The sequence below is a fragment of the Triturus cristatus genome, chromosome 8 (assembly GCF_964204655.1).
Source record: "Triturus cristatus chromosome 8, aTriCri1.1, whole genome shotgun sequence".
Lineage (NCBI taxonomy): Eukaryota > Metazoa > Chordata > Amphibia > Caudata > Salamandridae > Triturus > Triturus cristatus.
Window position 1 is genome coordinate 602,039,379 of NC_140591.1, and position 21,970 is coordinate 602,061,348.

The 21,970-nt window shown below is 44.4% G+C and overlaps 1 protein-coding gene across 15 annotated transcripts in view; it reads right to left on the bottom strand.

The window, feature by feature from the left end:
- The window catches only part of MYCBP2 (MYC binding protein 2), a 1,771,217-nt gene that overhangs the window by 830,180 nt on the left and 919,067 nt on the right, over positions 1-21,970 (bottom strand). For all 15 annotated transcript variants that reach the window (XM_085622060.1, XM_085622057.1, XM_085622054.1 and 12 more), the window contains one exon: positions 18,819-18,963. In XM_085622060.1, the coding sequence (XP_085478186.1) occupies positions 18,819-18,963 (145 nt within the window). The remainder of the gene's footprint in view (positions 1-18,818; positions 18,964-21,970) is intronic.

A 21,970-nucleotide genomic window follows, 5' to 3' on the forward strand; every position in this document is an offset into this window, starting at 1 on the left:
TCTGAAATGAAAGTCACATCCTTTGATAGAAAGGCAGCTCTAGCCCTCAGCACCAGCTTGTTTGGAAAGAGGATAGTGTAGCGTGGCAGGACTGTCAGAGGTTGAAGCTCATTCACTGTTATGTTGAGAAAGACAGCAACTCAAAGGTGTTCACATAAGAAAATTAAGAACCAAGTTAATCCCACTGAGGTATCACTAAAAGTTTAGGAGGAAGTATGTGGGTTCAATCTTTAAGAAATCACATCACAACAGATGATTTGAATAAGCACAGTTGGTCCAGTTAACACAAAAAGGCTGACCTTTACCCTACCCTATGTAAGTTCTTGATGGGCAAATGACAACACAAATAATAAGATATATGACTGCTGGGCCTACAACGGGTCCGTTTTACAGATGTCACACCAAGCCACAAACTTGTCACTGCATCCAGTGTAAATAGACTTTGCAGAAGGATGCCTGGCCACAAAGAAGACATCCACTACTTTGGTAGTGAGTCTGAATGTAGTTAGGTCTGCCACTCAATCTCCATGCATAGAGGTGTAGATTGTACAGGTGCAAGACCCTGCCCTGCTGCTGCTTTAGAAGATCCTCCTGAAGCAGCAGCCTGATTAGAGGACATATGCTTATGCCCAGCCACTAGAATAACTTGTGCCCGGTCATTCCTGATCCTCTGAACTCGGGGATGAGATAGTGGCGAGACCGCATACAGGAAGGAGTCATGTGCTCCCCTCTAAGCAGCATGTGTCACTGAGAGAAAGCGGTCTTAGTAACTCCAGCACACAAAAATGTTGACATTGCACATTCTTGGCTGTGGAGAAGAGAAAAAACCAGGGTTCTCCTCAATGCTGGAAGATGCCCCTGTACCACCTTAAGGCGTAGCTGCCATTTATGATCCACTAGGAATCTCCGAATTGGTTGGTCAACCCCAGTGTTTAAAGATCCTGCCAGATGGGGAACAATCAGGGAAAAGACTTGAGGGTTCAGCTATGTCCAGAGGCGCAGGACCTCAAACATCCTTCTTGTTGTAATACCACATGACTGTGGTGTTGTCAGTGAGGACCTTAACCTCCTATCCCCCCTTTATGGATGATACCAAAAGCTTTGAATGGCAAGTGAATGGCCAACAAATCCAACAGGTTGATGTAGAGATGGGTCTATGTCGGAGACCAGAGACCTGCGATCTCCACTTCTCCCAGATGACCTCTCCAACCCAGCAGTAAAGTATTCACCAGCACCATCAGCTCTGGGTGGTGGAGCATCCACCACTGCAAATCTTTTTCAGTTGCCATCTGAAACCTAGATGGACTCTGACAGGTTCCGGTGGTGATGAACTCACTGAGACTTCAGATGCCACTGCAAAGCCTAAATGTGCCACCTGGTGTGATGGACGAGTGGGTTTCAAGAGGCCAGTAACTCAGCTGCCCTGACAGGGCCAAGACCGAGGCTGAAACATCAGGGCCATAGCCCAAATGTCTCGGATGCTCTCATCTGGAGGGAAGGCCTGGTAATGCACTGTATCCAGGATGGTTCCGATGAAAGGGAGCCTCTGAGAATTTAACAAGTGTGGCTATGGCACGTTGACAGTGAACCTAAACTATGTCACGAGGTTCGCAGTCATCTAGAGGTGGTACACAACTGACAGTGGCAAGCCCAACTTCATAAGCCAGTCATTGAGGTAGGGGAAGACTGGTACATCTGGACCTCCAAAGGTATGCTGCACCCAACACCATCACCTTCGGAAATACCCAAGGGCAGCGATGAGGCTGAAAGGGAGTACGGCAAACAAAATGCTTGCTGCCTGCCTTGCGTCACAAGTAGTAACTGTAGGTCTGCAAAGCGGGAACATGGAAATAGGAGTCCTGTAGACCCAGTGCTACCATAAAGTCTCCTGGATACAGGGTAGATAGAAACTGGGACAGTATGAACATCTTGAATTTGTCCTTCCAAAGGAAGGAACAGAGAGGTTGAAGATCTAAAATAAAAAGAAGGCCTCCCTCCTTCCCTCCCTCTTTTAGCACAAGGAAATAACTGCAGTGACATCCAGCAACGATTTTGGACATTGAGAGACACTCTATAGCTCATTTGGCAAAAAGAGCCTGAACTTCCAGGATAAAAATGGACAAGTGGTCCTCCAAAAGCTGTTCTGAATTAGGTGGAAGCTGCGACGGGTCAGAGAGGAATGGTAGGGCGTAGACCCTTTAAACAATCTGGAAGATCCACCTGTTGGACATTCTGGCCTGCCATGAGTGGAGAAAATTACTGATTCTGCCTCCCACCAGGCGGTCATGTGAACCTAAGTGCAAACTAAATAGACTTGGATACTGCCACCAGAGGGGTAGGGGTCTGAGAGGTTCACTGCCCCTGCAGGCCTAGAAGCTGCCTGTCTGATCTCCTTCTCCAAAAGGACTTGGGTGACTGTTGTTAGAGTGGTGGCCTTGGCGTGCCCTATAAGAGAAGCCCCCAGTGATGCCTTGGGGACATTAGCTTGTAGGCAAAGAGAGAACAAGGAACGCACTGTGGCTTTGCTTTCATTAAGGAGCTCTAGAGCAGAATCAGCCTTAAATTCCCTTGATGCTGGGTTCCAGTATGTGTGCACCTATTCTCCAATGTTGATAACCCAACCAAAGCGGCCACGCTCAGCTGGTGCTGTTCTCCAAGCTATTACAGCCCTGTCGTTAACATCAATAGCCCCCCTGCATCTGCTGGTTCAACACCCACATTTCTTGGAAGATTAAGTCCACATCTGTGAGAAAGTGACAGTGAAAAGAGTGCATCAATGTGCAAGTAACTGATATTCCTTTCTTTTAAATTACATCAAGAAACAAAACACAAAAGTGACCGTTTGTACCTTTTTATTCCAATATATAATTTTGTTACGAGCCACAATAATTAGAAAATGAATATAATTGCCTAGCTTCCTTCATTTATCATTATGCATATTGATTCACATTAATCTACATATATATATCAATCACGTGCATCTTTCTGGTCATTCCAGGGATGCTATGAATATTGTCTTTTTTATTCTGGGTATTCTCCTGCTTGAATTCCATGCGCCAGTCAATCAAAGTGAATTTCTGTGATTAACATGATGCACATTTAGTTTATATTCTTGTGTTTTGCAATGTTATAATCAAGGCTACTTGAGTATATTTGTGATATTTAATAGTAATACTGACATTTATATTTAACATTTGTTTGTTATTAATTTCAAAGAGTTTGTAGAAGGTTGACAACTATGTGTCTCAATTATTGTTGGTATTCAGCAGAACAGTCTCACAAAATGAAAATAAATGCAAAGCATCAGGCAACATTCAGTTAACTGTTTATGCTAAGAGTTTTTAACAAAAATGAAAAAGGTTATTAAAACAGAGCAGAGAGTGAGGGGTAGAGGAGAATCTTCACACCACGCAACACAGGGACAGGCAATACAGAATCATATTTCTGGCTCCATCAGAAGGCTACCGGGATGGGTGGCACTAAGCCTTCGCTCGCTGACTTATTTGTGCAGATGGCCTCACGAGGCAAGAATAGCAAGTCTTGTTCATTCATTGCATAATTGAACATAAGCCTTATTGTTGAAACAGGTATGCGGGTGAGTACCATCTGTCAAATGCTAACTAAGTTTAATTTTCTGCTGTGCTAGAAGTAGCAGAAGAAGGGCAGTGTGAGGAAATGGGGTTTATTATATGGTGTGGTTATGTAATTCACTATCAACTCCTTTAGGGTCAGTCAGGTTTCATTTGTTAAACCTTAGCTCAACCCTGGGTTAGCTGTGGCTCTGAGCAGTCCGGCTTACACAAAGGAACAAGTGTAAAGATTTTACACTGCACCAATTCACTGAAGAAGATATAAATTAGACACTCAAAAATTCCGATTCCAAGTTCTAAAAATAGATTACATTTTAATAAATTTTAATTCATTTTTAGATAGCAAAACTAAAAAGATCCAACGAAAGGTTCTGGAGCTACAGATTTGACAAGGTATAGTAAATCACAACTTTTCACTTACTCGCAAACAATCATTGGCAAATTCAACGAATTTGCCACTGAGAAACTTTTTTAAGTAATGTTTTGGGTAAGTATTAATGCGGTTACTTGGAGTTAATCCTGCAGGGAGTTAGTCAGGGGGACCAGCAAGGTCCACTGAAACAGTTACCTCCTCACGCAAAGTAGTCTCCAGTCAAGTTCCAGTGTTCGTGGCCTCTTGCCATTGACTTCCATTGGAGTGGTTCTGATGCAAGGGATACAGGATGCTGAAGATGCTGCACGGTTGATGGGGGTCTTCTCGTGGCTACTCCTTGGTCCACGGGCTTGGTGAGGTGATCATAGCCACAGGGGTTGATGTCCCTTGAAGTGCTTTCAAACTTGGCTGAAGTTCAGGTGCAACTGGGCTACCAGTCGCCCAGTAAAGTGGTCTCAGAGGTTTTCTTATTTTGGTGGCAGCTTCCCTTCTGGGTGACCTACCCACACTCCAATGACCCCACCGGGTCCAGCAGACTCCGTGTGCTTTCGAGGGTTGCGCCTTGGTCGTTTAGGCTGCCAGGGGGCAAGAAGCGGTGAACCGGAGACCTCAGCTACCAATTCGCCAGGCAGGCTATCTTAGCGTTTGTGGCCCTGTTTTGCAAACAGGAGGTCAGCCAAACAACTTTTGGAGTCTCTTGCTGCCGGCTGGGGTTTGGAGGAGACTTTTCCCCAAGCAGTATTCAGCAGGCACAGTTTTTTCCTTCGCTATACTCCAAGGTGCAGCATGTGCAGTCCAACTTTGGTGCATCCTCTTTTTCCAGGCCCTTGATACCCCACTTGTTCAGTACTCTTCTCCAGCCAAACAAGATCCGAGTTCTGAGTGCATTTTTTATGCTCAGAAAGTGCCCTTAGGGGAGGGTCATGGGCACTAGCCAATGGACTACCACGGTCCCTCCGCCTGATGACAACTTCCTCTAAAGTATGGCATCCAGCTGTGCAACAGAAAAGTCCTCTGCATGGTAAGATGTGTGTACCTCTGCCCCAAGTGCCCAACTGTACTGTTGTCTGGATCCTCAACGTAATTTATTGGCAAAGGCAAACATGGATTATGTATGTGCGCCATGACATAGGATTGCCTCATGGATTGCGGTCTTGTTGACCAGGAGGGGCGCCCAAAGCACTACCCTCATAGGGGTGGAATGCTACCACCTTCAGTAGGAGTTAAGCAGCACACGCGAGGTTTTGGCAGCAGAGGTGGTAGCATACCGCGTAGTGATCAGTGGATGCGAATTTCTTTCTGCAGGGTTACCCTGACTTTTTTTTGCTGAATTGCTGATGTACTTTGACTGAGTGTGCCCTGGGCTCCTGCTAATCAGGTACCCAGGACCTATGTTCTTTCCCTAAAACTGCACTGAAGCCTAAACGCAACTGGCATCTCTGGCCACAGGTCAGCCCCTGGTAAATGGTACCACAGGTACCCATGGCACTGTGACCAGAGAAGACCTCTTAGTGCTGCAGCACTTACTGTGTGTATACTCACACACTGCCTTTACAGGCTGCGTGTTTTGGCGCAGAACAAAGTGAAGAGTCGACATGGCACACCTCTCTAGCTAGGTGCATTATACCAGTGGTGAGGGTACAGGTGCATGAGCCCTGTACCCCTACAGAGTGTCTAAGCCCATTCTTAGACATTGTAAGTGCAGTGCTGCCATTAAGAGTATATGGTGCTGGGAGTTTGTCATTACGAACTCCACAGCACCATAATGGCTACACTGAAAACTGAGATGTTTGGTATCAAACGTCTCAGCACATTAAACCCACACTGATGCCAGTGTGGGATTTAATGAAAAATGCACACAGGGGGTATCTTAGAGATGCCCCCTTAAATCTAACCCACCTCTAGTGTCCTGGCTGAGTGGCTGCTTTCAGCTGCCACCACCACACATGTTTCTGGACCCCTAGGTCAAGAGCCTGCTGCTCTCTGGGGCCTGAAACAATGCACATGCTGGGATGAGGTGTCAAGCCTCCTCCCCCAGGATGGGCAAAGTTCACGAAGTGGAAGGTTCAAAGGCTTGCCCCCTTTGTGAGCTTCTCCAGGCCAATTGCTGCTTTCAGCAACTGGTCCCTACTGGTTCTGACCCCCACTTTCGGCGGGAGAACCTGCGGGAAAAACAAGTGAGGAAGAGTGGTGTGCCCACCTCTGCCAACTCCACCCCTCAGGTGCGGGAGGCGAGGTTAAGCACAACTCTCAGTCCACGCCATCTTGAAGATGGGGGGACTCAGCCAACCAGGGACAGGCACATGCCCCCCCCTCCCACTAGAGGGTGGCATAATAGGAGGTGTACCCCAGGGAAGGGTCCCGTCGGTCCCTGCCTTTTACCTACCTGTAACGCCCCCTAAATCTAGTATTTAGGGGCACCCCTGAACCTTGCTTCCTCAGATCCAGACAAGAAACATGAAGAAAAGAAGAAGGACCGAACAGCCGTGCAGCGGCTAACAAGAGGAAGACGCCCACTGACTTGGCCCCAGCCCTACCGTACTGCCTCCCCCTCGAAACTGCTCCTGCGAAATCACGATGTGTCCTGCAGCCTGCAACATCAAAGACCCCGGGGGACCTGCCTGGCTTCACTTCCAAAGACTGCTTCTCCCGTGAACAACGGATTTGTTCAACTGCAACCTCTGGCAGCAGCCGGAGACCGCAAATCAGCCCCAGTCTGCACTCGCCGTCCACGGCCCGAGCTCGAGTGGGCAAACACCTCGAGGAAGTCACCCCTGAGATCCTGAACCGAGATCCGGTGACCCCTGACCTGCCTCAAGCCTCCAGCCGACGCCTGCAGCCTAAATCCAGAAGGCCCCCTAACCGCGACCAGGAGCTGGTAAGAAGATCCGACCCCAAAAGGCACCCTTGCACCCGACACCCCACGGCCTTGTGTGCCCAAACCGACAGTGCTTAACCAACCCCTAACTTCCCAACTTACCTCTCGAAGTGGTTGTCGCACCCAGAAGTCCTTAGTCTCCCTGCCTGCAGTGCTTTTGCAAACCGGAGGTTCTCCAATGGAAACAACAGGGCATCCGACCTCGAAACAGCACCCTGCACCCGGCATGCCCTAGTGCCGCTGAGGGTGCACCTTTGGTGCTAATTTGTGTCCCCATTTGCCCTGAGCTAAAGACCAGGAGCTTTGCTCCCACAACCCAGTGGCCTACTTGCCAGCAGCCACCAACCGGAGGCCCCCTATCCCCCATTGGATAACATTGGGCCTCAACACTCTGCACCCGGCCGCCCTAGTGCCGCTGAGGGTGTAACAAGAGTGCATCACTGACCCTGGGGACCCTGAGTCTACCCCAGAACCTCAACTCCCACTACTGAATACTTACCTAACAAGCATTGGCATAGCCAATAGGTCTCGCCTTTGGGACCTTATAAGTGTTTAGCCATACAACAGTTGCATAACTAAATACTTATAAGGTCCCAAAAGTAATCGCGGAAAAGCGCGGCGCCCGCGCACATGCACTGTAGCTCTAGGCTGTCCTGGTAGCACTTTTGGAAGCCCTCTCAAAAAGTCTCGCCAGACCAGCGCATGCGCTGGGTCAGGCGAGACCTAAAAACCGATAACCATATTTTCCTCCATAGGATTACATTGACAGTGTGGAGCTTTGAAACCTAAAGAAATTCTTTAAAATTGTACGATTTAACAAAAACGCTTTTACTCACCTGTTTACAGGAAATGTCCCAGCACTGAGTGAGCAAAGTAATCGAAAAGTAACTTACCTGCTATCTTACTGAAAATCCCATTGAAGTCTATGTACTGTATTTACAAGTTTGCATTTCTCTGAAACAATACTGTAAGTCAAACCATAGTACATTTACAATTGCAATTGAACTGTTTTACAATCACCTTTTACTACTTTAAAGTATTTATTGCTTACCTGTGCCAGGCTTGCTTGGTTCTAGAAATAAAATACCTAAAAGAATATTTTTATACAAAAACAATTGGTCTGAAGTTTAGTCTTTGAGTGTGTGACTTAATTTGCTGACTGAGTATGTTAAGAGGTGTGGTGCCGCGGCCAGGGCGACTGACGCTGGAATCTGGGGCTCACGGTTCGATCCCCGGCTCCGGCGGCAGGTTAGCCCAGCACCATGTGACTCTGGGCAATAGCTTGCTTAATCTTCCAGATGTACAGAGACAGAGCAGTACTGTGTAATACATGTGAGATTAGTGATGAGAGTATATATTCCTGTGAGGAATACGACATTAAGGATATAGTGCTGTGCAGTGCATGCGCAATGAAAGCATGTTCTGGGAGTATGTGTGCTTGCATGAAGCACAATACATGAAGTGTTGTGCAGTTTATGTGGGCAGTGTGCGTGTTTGTAAATAACACAGCCTGGCTAAATAGAGAAAAGCGTAGGACTGGCATCTCAGTTCAGTTCAAAAGCTTTATTCGGTTTGTAATAACAACCATATAAGCGACAAAAGGAAAACATTATACATTATAACAGTCTCTGCAACATTCACAAAGTAAAATACATAGTAAAATATCTACAGAATTTACGAAAAGTGACATGTGCTAACAATGAACATTATGTGCAAATTACGCTATAAAGTGTCATTTGCCAACTATAATCCTATTTTGGCTACTCTAAAATGGCGCTTGTCAACTGTATTCAGTTCTGTGCAAATTACTTAACCGCTGTATTCCATGCACCAGTTCATTTTATATACAAACTTAAGGAATGATGGATTCCCTAGCAGCAATACTTTTTAAGATATACGACGCTACGTAAAAGCAAACCTCCGGGCTGTCCAGGGTAGAAACTAGCCTCATAGCATTTTTAATGGTCCGGACATTATATTTTAAAAACAGGGGTTTCAAATAAAATGTCCTTAATGGGAGATAAAATTTACAAAACATTAAAAAGTGACAACAACTTTGCTTAGACATATTATCGCAAGGACACACAGAACCAGTGCTTTTTTTCATAATCGGGAAAGCCACAAGATGATGAACGATCCCTAGCCTTAAGTGTGTCAGGACAAAACGGTGAGTGCATTTCGTTACATCAGTCAGATATGCCTGACAACCAGCTTTAAGATTTAATTGTTGGTAATATATCAAAGTGGGTTGTTTCCCAATTAGTCTCTCTCGTACCACCTTTTTATAATCTAAAAAGGTTTCTTTAATCTCCCTTTTTGCAATTAAGGTCACATTCTCTGGTTCTGAGTAGATATTACAATTAAACAAAAGTCTATACCAATAGTTAATAAAACTCAACCAGGGGATACGGGAACAATAGTCCAACTTCAGACAGTCTTTAATAATACGTTGTGTAAATAACGTTTCCTCTTTCGACCAAATAGAGCGCCATAATAGAGGAGGACGTAAGGCGGCTAAGTCTGAAATATAGTTAAGTCCCACTTCCTGATGTATCAAATCTGTAGAGGCCGAAGGGGGAACACTCAGCAAGCGTTTGAGGAAAGTGTTTTCGTCTTGCTGTAGTGACTTCTCAGAATGGTGCCCACAGATGCCTGCTCCATAAAGAGCAGAGGATACACACCTGGCATTTTAAATAGCAACCATATCTTTAATTCTTCTGGCTCCCACTTTGGTTGAAAATCTGAAAATACGATTGGTATTTCTACTCATTTTATATCGTATGTTATCAAATTCCCATAACCATTTCCCATCTCCTGTAAAGGTTACGCCAAGATAACAAAAAGATTTAACAGAGTACATTTTTGTGCCCTCCAGAAAAAAGGCCTTACTTGACTTAGATGTTTTTTTCCCACATGTCATTACAAATGTCTTAGATTTGTTAATTAAAAGTTTTCTGTCCTTAATAAACAATATAAAATTATTAATAAGGCGCTGGAGGACAATTGGGGTACGTGACAATAAAACCGCATCGTCTGCATATAATAAAATTGGGACAGCCTGGCCATCTATCAGGGGGGCATCTGCGGGTAAATGTTTTAAGGTTGCATCCACTTGGTTAATAAACAGTGAAAACAAGAGTGGGGCCAGAACGCAACCCTGGCGGATGCCCCTTTTAACGTTAAAAAACGGGGTACATTCACCTGCGGTACCATAGCACACTCTACTGGATAGACGTTCATAAAGTCTTGCCAAGAAATAAACAATTTCTTTAGGGGCACCAATATCCAGTAGTATGCGCCACAGTATAGAGTGATCCACAAGATCAAACGCGCTACTTAAGTCGGCAAAACATAAGAACAGGTTACCCCCTTTCACTAAAGTGTACTTGCTAATAAGCAGATCAAGGTTGACACACTGTTCCAGTGTACCTAAACCCTTCCTAAACCCATATTGGGCATGTGACAGGATTTTGTTGTCTAAGGCCCAGAATTCGAGCCTTTTCAACAGAATCCTGCTCATTACCTTAATGGAAGAGTCTAATAACGATATTGGCCGGTAATTGCAGGCTTCTGATTTAGAACCTTTTTTAAAAAGGGGGATAATTAATGAATGTCCCCAAGACGACGGGAAATGGTCTTCTACAGCGACATTAAAAATCCTAGTTAAAATCGGGGCCCATAGATTAATTTCATTCTTATACAAATCAATAGGAGCTTTACCTCCTTTGCTATCCGCAAGTCCTTCATATACTTCTTCAATATTTATCGATAGGGGTAAAACGGGCCAGGTAGAGTCAATGGAGGAACTAATGTCAATCCTATCTGGGTTAAAAATGTTAGTAAAATATTCAATCCAGGCATTACAATTTACATACGAGGTTAATTCTGGTTGGCAATCATCTTTTAAAAAAGGGCAATTTACTGTCTCCCAGAATAGTTTACTATTAGTTGCTGCAGCTAAACTAAGTTTATCCCATGCTTCACGTTGCATTTCTCTTTTACGGGCTTCAATAGTCCGTTTAGAATTAGAACGTAATTCTTGTATATGTATTTTATTACGTGGCTTAATTCCTAGTGCTAACTTCAGGCTATGTAAAGCCTGGGTACAATTCCTATCGAACCATCCTACGTGTAATTTTTTTGTTGCACTGTAGTTCTTGGTAAACAGTCCCTCTATAATCTTGGTTATTTTAAGGAAGCTAGGGGTCAGAAGCATTGGATTTAACTCTTCACTAAGACAGTGATCTATTTCCCATCTACATTTAACAATCACTTCTATTTATATTTTTGGGGGGTCAACACCTGTCCATTTGATCCTCGTACCATTTGCTCTTGTGGGGGTAATATTAATAATACTCAGTGTTATTTGGTTGTCTTTTCCTCCAGCATAATAATGTTAACGAAATGCTGTTATGATCACTAACAGCCTGTTCTGTAATCCATAAATTGTCATAATCAGTATTACACGAAATCAAAACATGGTCAATACTAGTAGCGTCATTCCTGCCGGTAAATGTTGGGCATTTAATGTTATCCCTGGTCATGGTACAACTCAAAAGTTCGAGATCGAACTTAGCTATTAAAGAATTTAGTGCTGTACCATATTCACCATGTGGGAAGTGCGCATGGTCATCACTATCCTCCACGTTATGACCTTTCGTGAACCCACATATTTTAGTTTGGGCCAGCGGACACACTTGGGTATTAAAATCACCGACCCAAAGGATAATAGCGTGTGTATTTGGTTCTAACAATGCCCTCTCAATTTCTATTTCCAGTTTATAGATTACACTCCCCCTGTCACCATTAAAAATTTTATTATAGTAATTAACTAAGAGCAAGTCTTTACCCTTATGGAATTGAAGCCTCATAAGCTGGCAATGATAATCTATTGTTATACAACTTTGAATTTTACATTCCACAAGTTTATTGGAAACGAGAATCAACAAGCCACCCTTAGCCCTTCCTGACCTGGAATCAATAGCATTAATCCAGTTTGATGTGTATCCCTCTACAAAAATTGGATCTCTATGCCAGGTCTCTTGTAAACAGATATCATAATTAGAAGTAATAAAATCTTTCCAAAACGACGTATCTAGTTTCCTTTTAAGACCTGCTACGTTCCATGTCACAATTGTGTATCCTTCATTTACACCTGCTGTAACAGGCCTACTCCTCAAGTGTAAATTATTTGAGCTCTCCTCAAGTAAAGGCTCTAATATTACAGCACTTGCTGTCATCTCAGTTTCTGACAGCCCCTCCCAAGTTGTTTCTTGCAGTTCACCGCCTATATTTACAACCATATTACAATAAGGCTTATTATAAACTTCCTGTACTATGGGCAGAGAATGTGACAGCCCAGCCTCTAATGCTGCTTCCTGTACTTTGGCATCGTCAATCCCTATTGAATTTGATATCTGCCCTGTTCCATCAACTAACAGAAGTCAGTCGTTATCTTCCAAAGAATTAAGTGCCTGATATCGGTTATGTAAAGGAACATTTAACCAGAATGATGGTTGCGCTAAGGATAATGCTTGTTAGAAAAAGAGGGGTTGTGGGTTAAATTACCCTGATTCCTACTCAGCATTAGGTGACTATAAAAATATCCCAATGGCAAGAGAGTCATATTGTACTCTCGAGGGGACGGTGGTGGAGCATTCCCTAAGGTATTCTTCGCCCAAACGGGGGACTTAAAATTAATAATGATACAATCTCCTTCAAATTTTTTATTAAGAGGGCCTATCCATCCTACCCGTTGCGTTAACAATATCTGATTAGCCCCTGACAACGGGAAACCGCAGTTGTTGGACAACCAATGCAAGGTTTTATTTTTGAGTGCATCATGATTTTCCCGCTGGTCCTTCCTTAACTTGGGTACGTTCACTAAGACTGCCACATATGCCCCACATTCAGGGGGCAGATCAATAGATAAAGGTGCTTTTTTTGTTTCAGAGAGCAAATAATCCATGTTGTCTATTCTATTGATATCTGTTGCCGGGGGGGTACTAACCCCTGCAGGTAATTTCTCCCTTTGATCTTTACCACAATTTAAAGAAGTAGCATAAAGAGGTGTGGCGCCGTGGCCAGGGCGACTGACTCCGGTATCTGGGGATCACGGTTCGATCCCCAGCGCCGGTGGCAGATTAGCCCAGCACCATGTGACTCTGGGCAATAGCTTGCTTAATCTTCCCGACGGCCCCCAGCGCCTAGAGGCCCTTACGGGTGAGTGTTCGCGCTTTACAAATGTGGATATTATTATTTAGTATTGCTCTGCATTAGATTTTCCTTCAACACTTGCCTATAAGTTTGGTTCCCTACAGGAAGTCTCTCTGTCTGATTAGTTACATTAGTTGTTGGGGGTTGCTACTACTATCAATGGCCAGGATTAGATCCTCCCTACAGATATCTGCCCTCAAACTGCCCTTCTCCATACTTGCATATATTTCATCAATACTACCATGTAATTTATGAACTTCCTTAGCTATATTATCTATTCTATCATGGAGTGGCCTAAGTAGTTCAATTAATTTATCAAAAATACCTTCATCAGATATTACATTCAACACATTTTCAGGGGCTAAATCTTTAATTGCATTAGCTGAGACCCCCCGTGTAGGGTATCTCTTATCTTTCTTTATCTTAGAGTTCCCCTGACCAGTTATTTTCTTTTTCTGTGCGATAGTTTTTGGCAGAGAAGGTGGAGAAACATTAGGGGAGGCAATCAGTACAATGGGTGTGTTAGAAATATGAGAAATACGAGAGTGCTCGTCTACAGTATCATTCACATCCTCAGCATAATCAGACCCATCTCTTACAATTGGATGCAACTCCGAGGTAGTTAGTCTTTCTTCATTGGTCAAAATTAATTCATCACTGGACTTGTCACCGAGCATTGTACTAAACCCTGTGGACAAGCGTCTCTCCGTACGATTGATCTCTTCTGATAAAGCACTAACAGCTTTAACTAAATATGTATCTATGGTGTTACATGTTTTGTCCATCAGGGGTTTGTTCACTCGTCTCCTTGCCATTTTACAATGAAGCCAATACTCTGTCCTTCACTCTAAATTAAAAGATTAATGTGAATAGCAGAGTTTATACACTTTAAACACGTTAACCAAGTCAATACCTTTCGGCAGTGTTACGTTGTCATGTCCAATTGAGTGCGGGCATCAGATAGGTGGCCCAGCCCAGCCTTTTCCGGCCTAAGACGGTCCCGCCCTTGTCCCGGGCTTCTCCCGGTGCCTCCCGCGCGCGTCCCGCGAAGCGGTAGCTCTTCCGCACTTTTAAGCGCCACCGTGCGCCAAGTGAGCGTCGGCGGCATCCGTCCGCAGGGATCTCTGGGGGTTGTAGTGTCCCCCTTCCGAGTCTGCGCGGTCAAGGCAGGTAGTGCAACAGGGGAAACCGACGGCAGATGCACCCAGACCTCAGTCCTGGATTCGTTGAGTGCCGCAAAGGTCAGGAAAGACGATGTCACCAGGCACACCCACCACAATTAGCCCCACACTGTGGCAGAGCATCTCAAATTAACCTTTCGATGCACACATCACTGTAGCTGACATTCAGGAGTGAACTCTCGTCACTCCCGTGAGTATTGCTGTGGGACGATCAGCTTTGGCGTTTTGTCTGCTGTTACAGACATCTTTCATGAGGAATGAAGAGAGAAGGCTCCATGTCAAACGAAGCTGAACCCCAACATAAAACTTCAAAGGCTCAGACCTTAAAACACGTTTGGTGTCTGGAAAAGAAATAGGGGAAGTTGAGTTCCCTAATTTTTTTCATCTGCCAAGCAGCCAGACGGGCTGTGTGAGAAAGGGAAGCTCTGCAAGACCTCTGCCCGTGACCAGAACTGGGGTTCAAGGCCTGCTAGTTTCCCTGCTGGGTGAAGGGACATCACCCAGGACACCAAGATCCCCTGCCCCGGGGGCTGGAGCACTATCGCCAGCCTGCTTACCAAGACCGGTGTGCCTTGTGAGGGTTGGGAGAGTGTTAGAGGGTGAGAGGAGGGAGCCCTGCAGAGGGTACTCGGTGTGAGGTTGTGCACTGACAGGGATGCTACCCGTGTGCACTGACGGCTCTGCGACCATCGTATGCCAGGAGAGGGCTGCCTTGTTCTGAGCCGTATCAGAAGCGGTGTGGGGGAAGAACCAAGCCGCAAAACTGTGACCCTATATGTCAAAGGGGGTCAACGGTAAACTGATTTTGAGCCAGGAGCAAGGGACTTGTGATTGCCGAAATCGGCGACCCCATATGCCAGAAGAGGTAGCTATTGTGAGGGCAATCGCATAAGAAGAGTCTGTGCCAAGATTGTGAGTACCGCAGCAACCTCGTATGCCAGGAGGGGCTGCCGGTACCACTATGGCCAAGAGTTTGTGTTGTCGCCTGGGCCGAAGTAATACTGCTGTGACCATTGGGTCGAGCCCACATGCTGTGATCTGTGCACCCGGCAGATTCCCCGAGGATCACAAAGATGGAGCTCCGGTCATGAGCCGGTGGATCACACCAGCATGCCCCACTCACTCTGCTAATGGGACGATCACCTTATCTTTCGGTTTGCCGAATGGGTGCAGCTCCAATCACTGGAACAGATCGGCAGCACTGCTAGACAAAGAGAGACTGCGCCGCCAAACACTGTAGCGTACACCCCAAGTGGCCTGACTTCGCCGTACAGGATCCAGATTCATTAGTGCTTGAGGAGAGGGCACTCGCTACACTGCTGAACACTGGGATATCACTGGAGCGGGTAAGTCTTGATCTGGGCCTTTAGGATCTAGTGGAGCTAGCTGCTAACTCCTAAAGAGTGAAAGGAAGAACTCTTCAGTAAGGCCTAATAATCTGCATTCCCTGGACATGGCCATCAGTGAATGGGGATATATAACCCCTATCATGTTACATGAAGGAGGGTGGGAGAGGGATTCGCCTGACCACTACTAGAGCCCTGACCTCAAAGGGGTTGTGCTATTGCTTCTGATAGTCTCCTATATGTTTGCATGTGTGGAGTTAGAAATAAAAAACTTTTTTCTATAAAAGCGAATATTGGACTGGACATTGATTTATTACTCGTACTGTTTGCACTTTGAGCTATGAATAGTGTTCACTGACCTGTATCTACACCCTGCCCCCCCCCCCCGTCCCACGAGGGAGCCTTGACTGCTCAACCACAGCTACTTCTGAGAGTCAACTGCAGAAGGGGTACTTGGCTCAGCTACTCAGGACCCATAATTTGTGGGCCCAGTAGCCGCTAGGTGTCCCGTGGCCCTGTGAAAGCGGTTCTGACACTAGCTATTCCAGAGTTCTCTATTCTGCTCACACTAAAGATAGCAGAACCCCTCTCTCAGTCTTAGGAGCTTCATAGCCCACTCTTGGGAAGGTGGCTACCACTGGTCTACATGCCCATGGCAAAGCCAGTTTGGCAACTGTTTTCCATCTATGTCCCTGCTGCCAGCCTGTCTAAGTACACAATAGGGCAGGCCCTCCCACATGTGCTTGCTACTCTCCCTTCAAAGGCAACTTCCTCTTTGAAGCTCACTTTTTGATCCAACACCCTGTGTGACTTCCTGCCAGAAAGAGGCAACACCTCCTCCAGTGGCAGGCCTCTATTGTTACCTTTAATGGGAGCTGTAAACACGCCTCGCCAGGAGGGCAGAAGGCTGTCTCATGGCACGCCTCAGCAAATGGCCACTGGAAGACTTGGGCAACAGAGTTGCAACATTCTAAAAGTTAAATACGCCAACAAAGTAATTTAAGTTCGACTTGGGAATGAAGTTGTGCTTAATGTGTCAGGCAGCCAGGAGCCAGATGTGCTAATGTGCAGGCTCATGGCTGCCGTAGGCTGAACTAGGCTGGGCTGAGGAAGTCACAGCTCCTGTGGGCGTGACGTTCTCAGCTCAGCAAAGGTCCCTGAGGCCCTCCTCTCAGTGACGAGAAGTAGTGTCCCCGATTGCCTTGCACCTGGGCGCTTCAGTTTTAAGCCCTGAAACACCCAGGGTCGAGTGTCAATCAGTGACACTTAATCACTAAGTGAGGTGAAGTCAGCAGTCTCACTGACCCCATCCCACTCTGTGATGATGCTGGGACTGCTGCTTTCCCTCATTGGCTGACCTTTGTTCAGCCAATGAGGGAAGGCAGCAGTCCCAAGCCTCCTGGAACCTCCGAGGAAGAGCTGACTGCAGCTAGGTGTTTGTTTTTCTTTAAGATTAATGTTTGGTGCTTGCATGTATTTATGTATGAACAAACGTTTGGTGAAGAGTGTTGTGAATGGATACGTTTGTGTGTGTGTGCATCCGTGTGTGTGTGAATGCATTGCTGTGTTATGTGTATGTGTGCGTATGCATGTGAGTATGTCCTGCCCGCCCCCTCCCTAAAAATACTTACCTGCCGCCATTGACCAATCTCTCTTTCTGTAAAAATGAAAATTGCAGGTTGTTACAGCTAGAACATATTTAACAAACATTTTACTTTACTGATGTGCTGCATTCTGCTTTAGAACTCAATAGGCCAGCTGTAAGGGTGAATCACACATCAGAAAGGGAGTTTGGGCTTTGCAATAGTTCAAAATAGCAAAGTCGAGCCAGCGGCTTAAAACTTCCCATCCAGTCTGCAATGGCAGACTGGGAACCATGTTTTGCCTTTTCCCACTCGTTGGCACAACAAGTGCGCAAGCTCCTAAGGAGACATTAACTTACAGGCCCTAGGTACCCCTGGTACCACATACTAGGACTTGAAAATAAGTTAGGCTATGCCAATTAAGTATAAGCCAATCAACTTCTGAAGGATCAGAGCACATGCATTGAGTCCTGATTAGCAGGGCTCAAGACCTTTCAGAGCCATTACACCAGTGTCTAGTAGTCAAAATGTGGGCAAAAAAGAAGGGGTGAAACCAGCAAAAAGACTGTTTCCTTACAGGTAGGGTTGCTATAAATTCACAACAGCAAACACGTTAGAGCGGTTCCTCTTATTCACAATTTTAGTAAAAGTTGTTGTTGTCATTTTATTTGGCTTCAGTGTGGTTACATTTCATATAGTGTAAGTTAGATTAGGATTTTGATTTTAAAATAAAAATAAAAAGCTATCCATCATGTTTTAGCGTCATTGAGTGTTATTCCTTAAAGGAGGAGGGTTTGGAATTGAACAAACTATCCTTGTAACGTCTCATGGGATTGATTGTTACCTGAACACACATCTTGCTCAAATATTGCTCTGTGGGTTGTGGGGTGGCTGCAGTACAATTGGTTTTACGATTCGGGTTGGTACACTGGCTGAGTCCTTAATGCCTGTGGTCTTGAAATCAAACCTTGGTGTTTCTAGAAAAGTCTAGACAAAGTATCAGCATTAGGGCACACTTGTCACATGACTTAAAAGTTTAGGTGACTTGAAATCCTGTCACTGTGGCATAGTTCCCTAGCACACTGTCGAAGAATTTCTACAGTTGTTGAACATCTAACAAATTTGGAACCAAGGTCCAGATCTGCATCTAATGACATAGAAAGAAAGGAACGGACATCAGCATGTACGCATGGCGCATATATGTGGCTCTGCTCGGTCACTTTAGGGGTGGTACAGAGTCACCCATGAGCTGCATTGCCACACCTGCCGGCATGCAGCAGCACTGCAAAACAATCTCCTGATCCAATCTAGCGCCTGGTGATATTTTTAAGGTGCAGAACTTGGGGTTAAAAATATCCATCAGAAGTGATTTTAATGTCACATGAGACAAAAAGTAAGCATTGTTTCCTTTCGATATACTATGTAGAATTTTTATGGTATTTTTTAAAATCCTGACAGTCCGATCTACTCAAACCCCCCAAAAAATTCTTCAAACGCAAAAACCATGTCTGAACTGCACTATAGTTTCTCAGGACCACCTAACCCAACTACTTCTATACATACCAAGCTCATTGTAACCTGAATTGTTTTGTTAAATGCTTGTCAAATGTATTAATATAAGGGACATAATATGGGTTAAACCAGACTTCACCTTCATATTTGCAACATGCACCACATCTCCGTACTGATCTTTGGTCTGCACAGTGATAGTAGTGGGCCACCCACAACGGATGTCATCCTTATTTAGGATCAACGATGTCTTCTGAGGATCAGCAAAGGAATCGGGTTGAAGCCACCTATCAAGGGTAAAATTGTATTAATAAGTGAAAACCTTCCCACCGACTAAAATACAACAAATAATAACATGAGGTTAATTTACAAGAAACTGTATTGTTTTCACACTGAATAATCACTTCCGTTTTAGCACATTAAAACAAACTAGTGACTAAAGAAAAACTGCATTTTCCCTATTTCTCATTTACTGGCCCGGACGCCTGTCTTAACTCTGATAAGAAAGTAGTGATGTTTGTTAATTGACAAAATGTTTTTCAGACTAGTAATGATTTACTTGCTGCCTTTTTTCAACGACACATTTTTGGGAACACCCCTGGCACAAGACTAGCCTTTCTGAACATCATGGATGCTTTACTTCAAAAACCACACAGTAATAAAACATGTCCATGCTTTTTTTTTTAAACACTGAGTTGTAAAGTAGTTGATCTCCAGTGCACAGTTAAATTTTCCAGGAATTTCACTTGCAATTCGCGGAGCGGCTTTTGCACACAAAAAGTATAAAATTAAACAGTTCAAATGAATGGGTGGACAGAGGTAAAGAGGTTTTGAAAGAAAGTGAGGTACAATCTTTTACTCAAAAGGTGAGCAAGTGGTAATACAAAGGACTAAATTCAATGAGTGAAAAGCAAAAAGAAAATGTTTGTGCCTACAGGGATATGCAGTTAGGCAGGGCAAATAAGGCACACAGAGTCAAGTCCTTTCATTCACCACCGCAGTAATCATCTTTTCAATGACTCCCTCATTCACTCTGCAGTTTGCTCCCTTAATGGAGACCCAGGTTTATCACTACCCTTGCACTATATAGGAGTTTTACTATTTGTTGATATTTTTATTTTCAGGAAAATCCTCATTATTTTGGTGGTATTAGGAATCGACTGGATAACAAGATGATTTTAATTTCACTCTGGCTCCTGACATCCGAAGTGGATGTGAGCCTCACAGGGCCTTCCTCCGTAACGGCACAGTTCTGTTCAGAAAAACTCAATGTGCTGCAATACATCCATGGATTACCATGGTGTTTCCTTCTGTAATCTACTGTGTTAGATTCCAGGGGGGTCTATATGCTTGCCCTTTCACTCCTAACAAAATATCGTGTCTTGGCAGATGTTACTGCACCTCAATATTTAAAAAAAAATAATAATAATTCTAATAACATTTGTTTATTTAGCAGTGCTTGAATCCAGCAAGGTTCCTGACCAGAAACACTTTATTTAGAAAATAAAGTAGTTCTTACGTAAATTTGCAATGGATTCTGCAAGCATTGATCAATCAAATTCTTTTTCAAAAGCATGCTTTTCCTGGTAGGTTGCCAGGAAAAGCATGCTTTTGAAAAATAATTTGATTGATCAATGCTTGCAGAATTCATTGCATATTTATGTAGGAACTACTTTCTTTTCTAAATAAAGTGTTTCTGGTCAGGAACCTTGCTGTCTATCAGCGGGGAGTGACTGGGACATAACCAAGTGCTCCCTGAAGAAGTACATTTGATGTAGTTTTCAGTAACTGTGCTAGGTTTGATTCCAGCAAACATCTTGCTCAATACTTTGGGAGAGTGCCTTGGGTGCTTTCGAAAGGAGCTGTAGAGGGTGATAATATGCCAGAGCACCCTCCACTCAACATCTATTCATACAACAAAGCTCTGGCATATACAAGCACTTTCTAAATTTTTTATATATAGGATTAAGATGAGGAAAGATAATCTTATTTATACCCTCAGCCAGCTATATTGTAGCACAGTATGGCCAAATCCTCTGTGCCCACTGGTTTTAAAAAAACAATTATAGAAAAGAAGATAAAGAAAGTGGTCTATCAGTACACTTATATCAAAACACATAACCCCCGAAGTTAAGTGTGTATGTGCTGAAAAATGTGTAGAGAAAAGAGAAAGTATCTCACGTGCACACCACCAGAGGAGCTACTGGTAGGTTCTCACCAGCTTGCCCACGTTTGTATCATCATTGATAACTTTCTCAAAGAAAAAGTGATGTGTCCAGTGGAAGGAGAAGTGAAGAAGATAAAGACCCCATGAAAACAATGACTCAAGAAGTCTCTATTTAAAAAATGGGCTAAACTCACAAAAACCTGTCTTTTATTCCGAACTGTGAGTCTGCACCAAGTTAAAAACACAGCATGTTGTAAACCACTTCAAGGAAGGCCAACATGTTTCATTACCAATTGTATTTTAGTGGCAAATTCGTCAGGGCACCCGAGGTCAGCAGTCACCTCCCTGGACATCTAACATCAAAAAGAGTGACTGACAGACACAGAAAGATAAAGAGTTTGTTTAGAGAAATGACCTCCAACTGCAGGCTCTCTTCAGTACAGGTATAGATTAAAAACCACAGACGAGTAGCTAAAAGTTAGCAACTAGTTCAGTATTCAATTTCATGATATTTACCTAGTAGGAGCTATGGGCCCACATACCAGCTTCCACTACGTCGTAGGGATGTATCTCGTATACACTTTCTATCACTTCAAGTAGCACTGTCGTTGCTTAGTAATTTGTCTGTGGAAATAACCATGCATCATATGCCATGTCTACAGTGTACATTGAAAATTGACACCTCGAGAGACAGCGGGCGGTGTTTAAATAGATGAGCCCCACCCAGCGGAGGACATGCCGGGTTGATTTACTGTCTGAAGTCCCTGGGGAGCGGTAAGAGTATGCCGACTGAGATTGTTGGGGGCATAAGAACGAGAACGATGATGATTCGAGCTTATGTCATTGTGAGAAGGTGAAGGAGACCGATCAACATTTCCCACGATAGCTATGTGTTAGAGATTCGGGGGCAGCTGGGGCATGGCCACCGTTAGAGTCCTTACGACCGTAAAGAGGAGCTATTGAATTGAAAAACATATAGCGGGAAGGGTGCAGGAATCGTCAGAGGAGTAGATTTGGTGTACTCACTGACGCATAGCAGAGTTGACTAACACGCTATGAAATTGTGCACACGCTTTGAATTCGAGAGTGTAAAGGCTTGGATTTGCCTGGGAATTTTAAAAGACCAA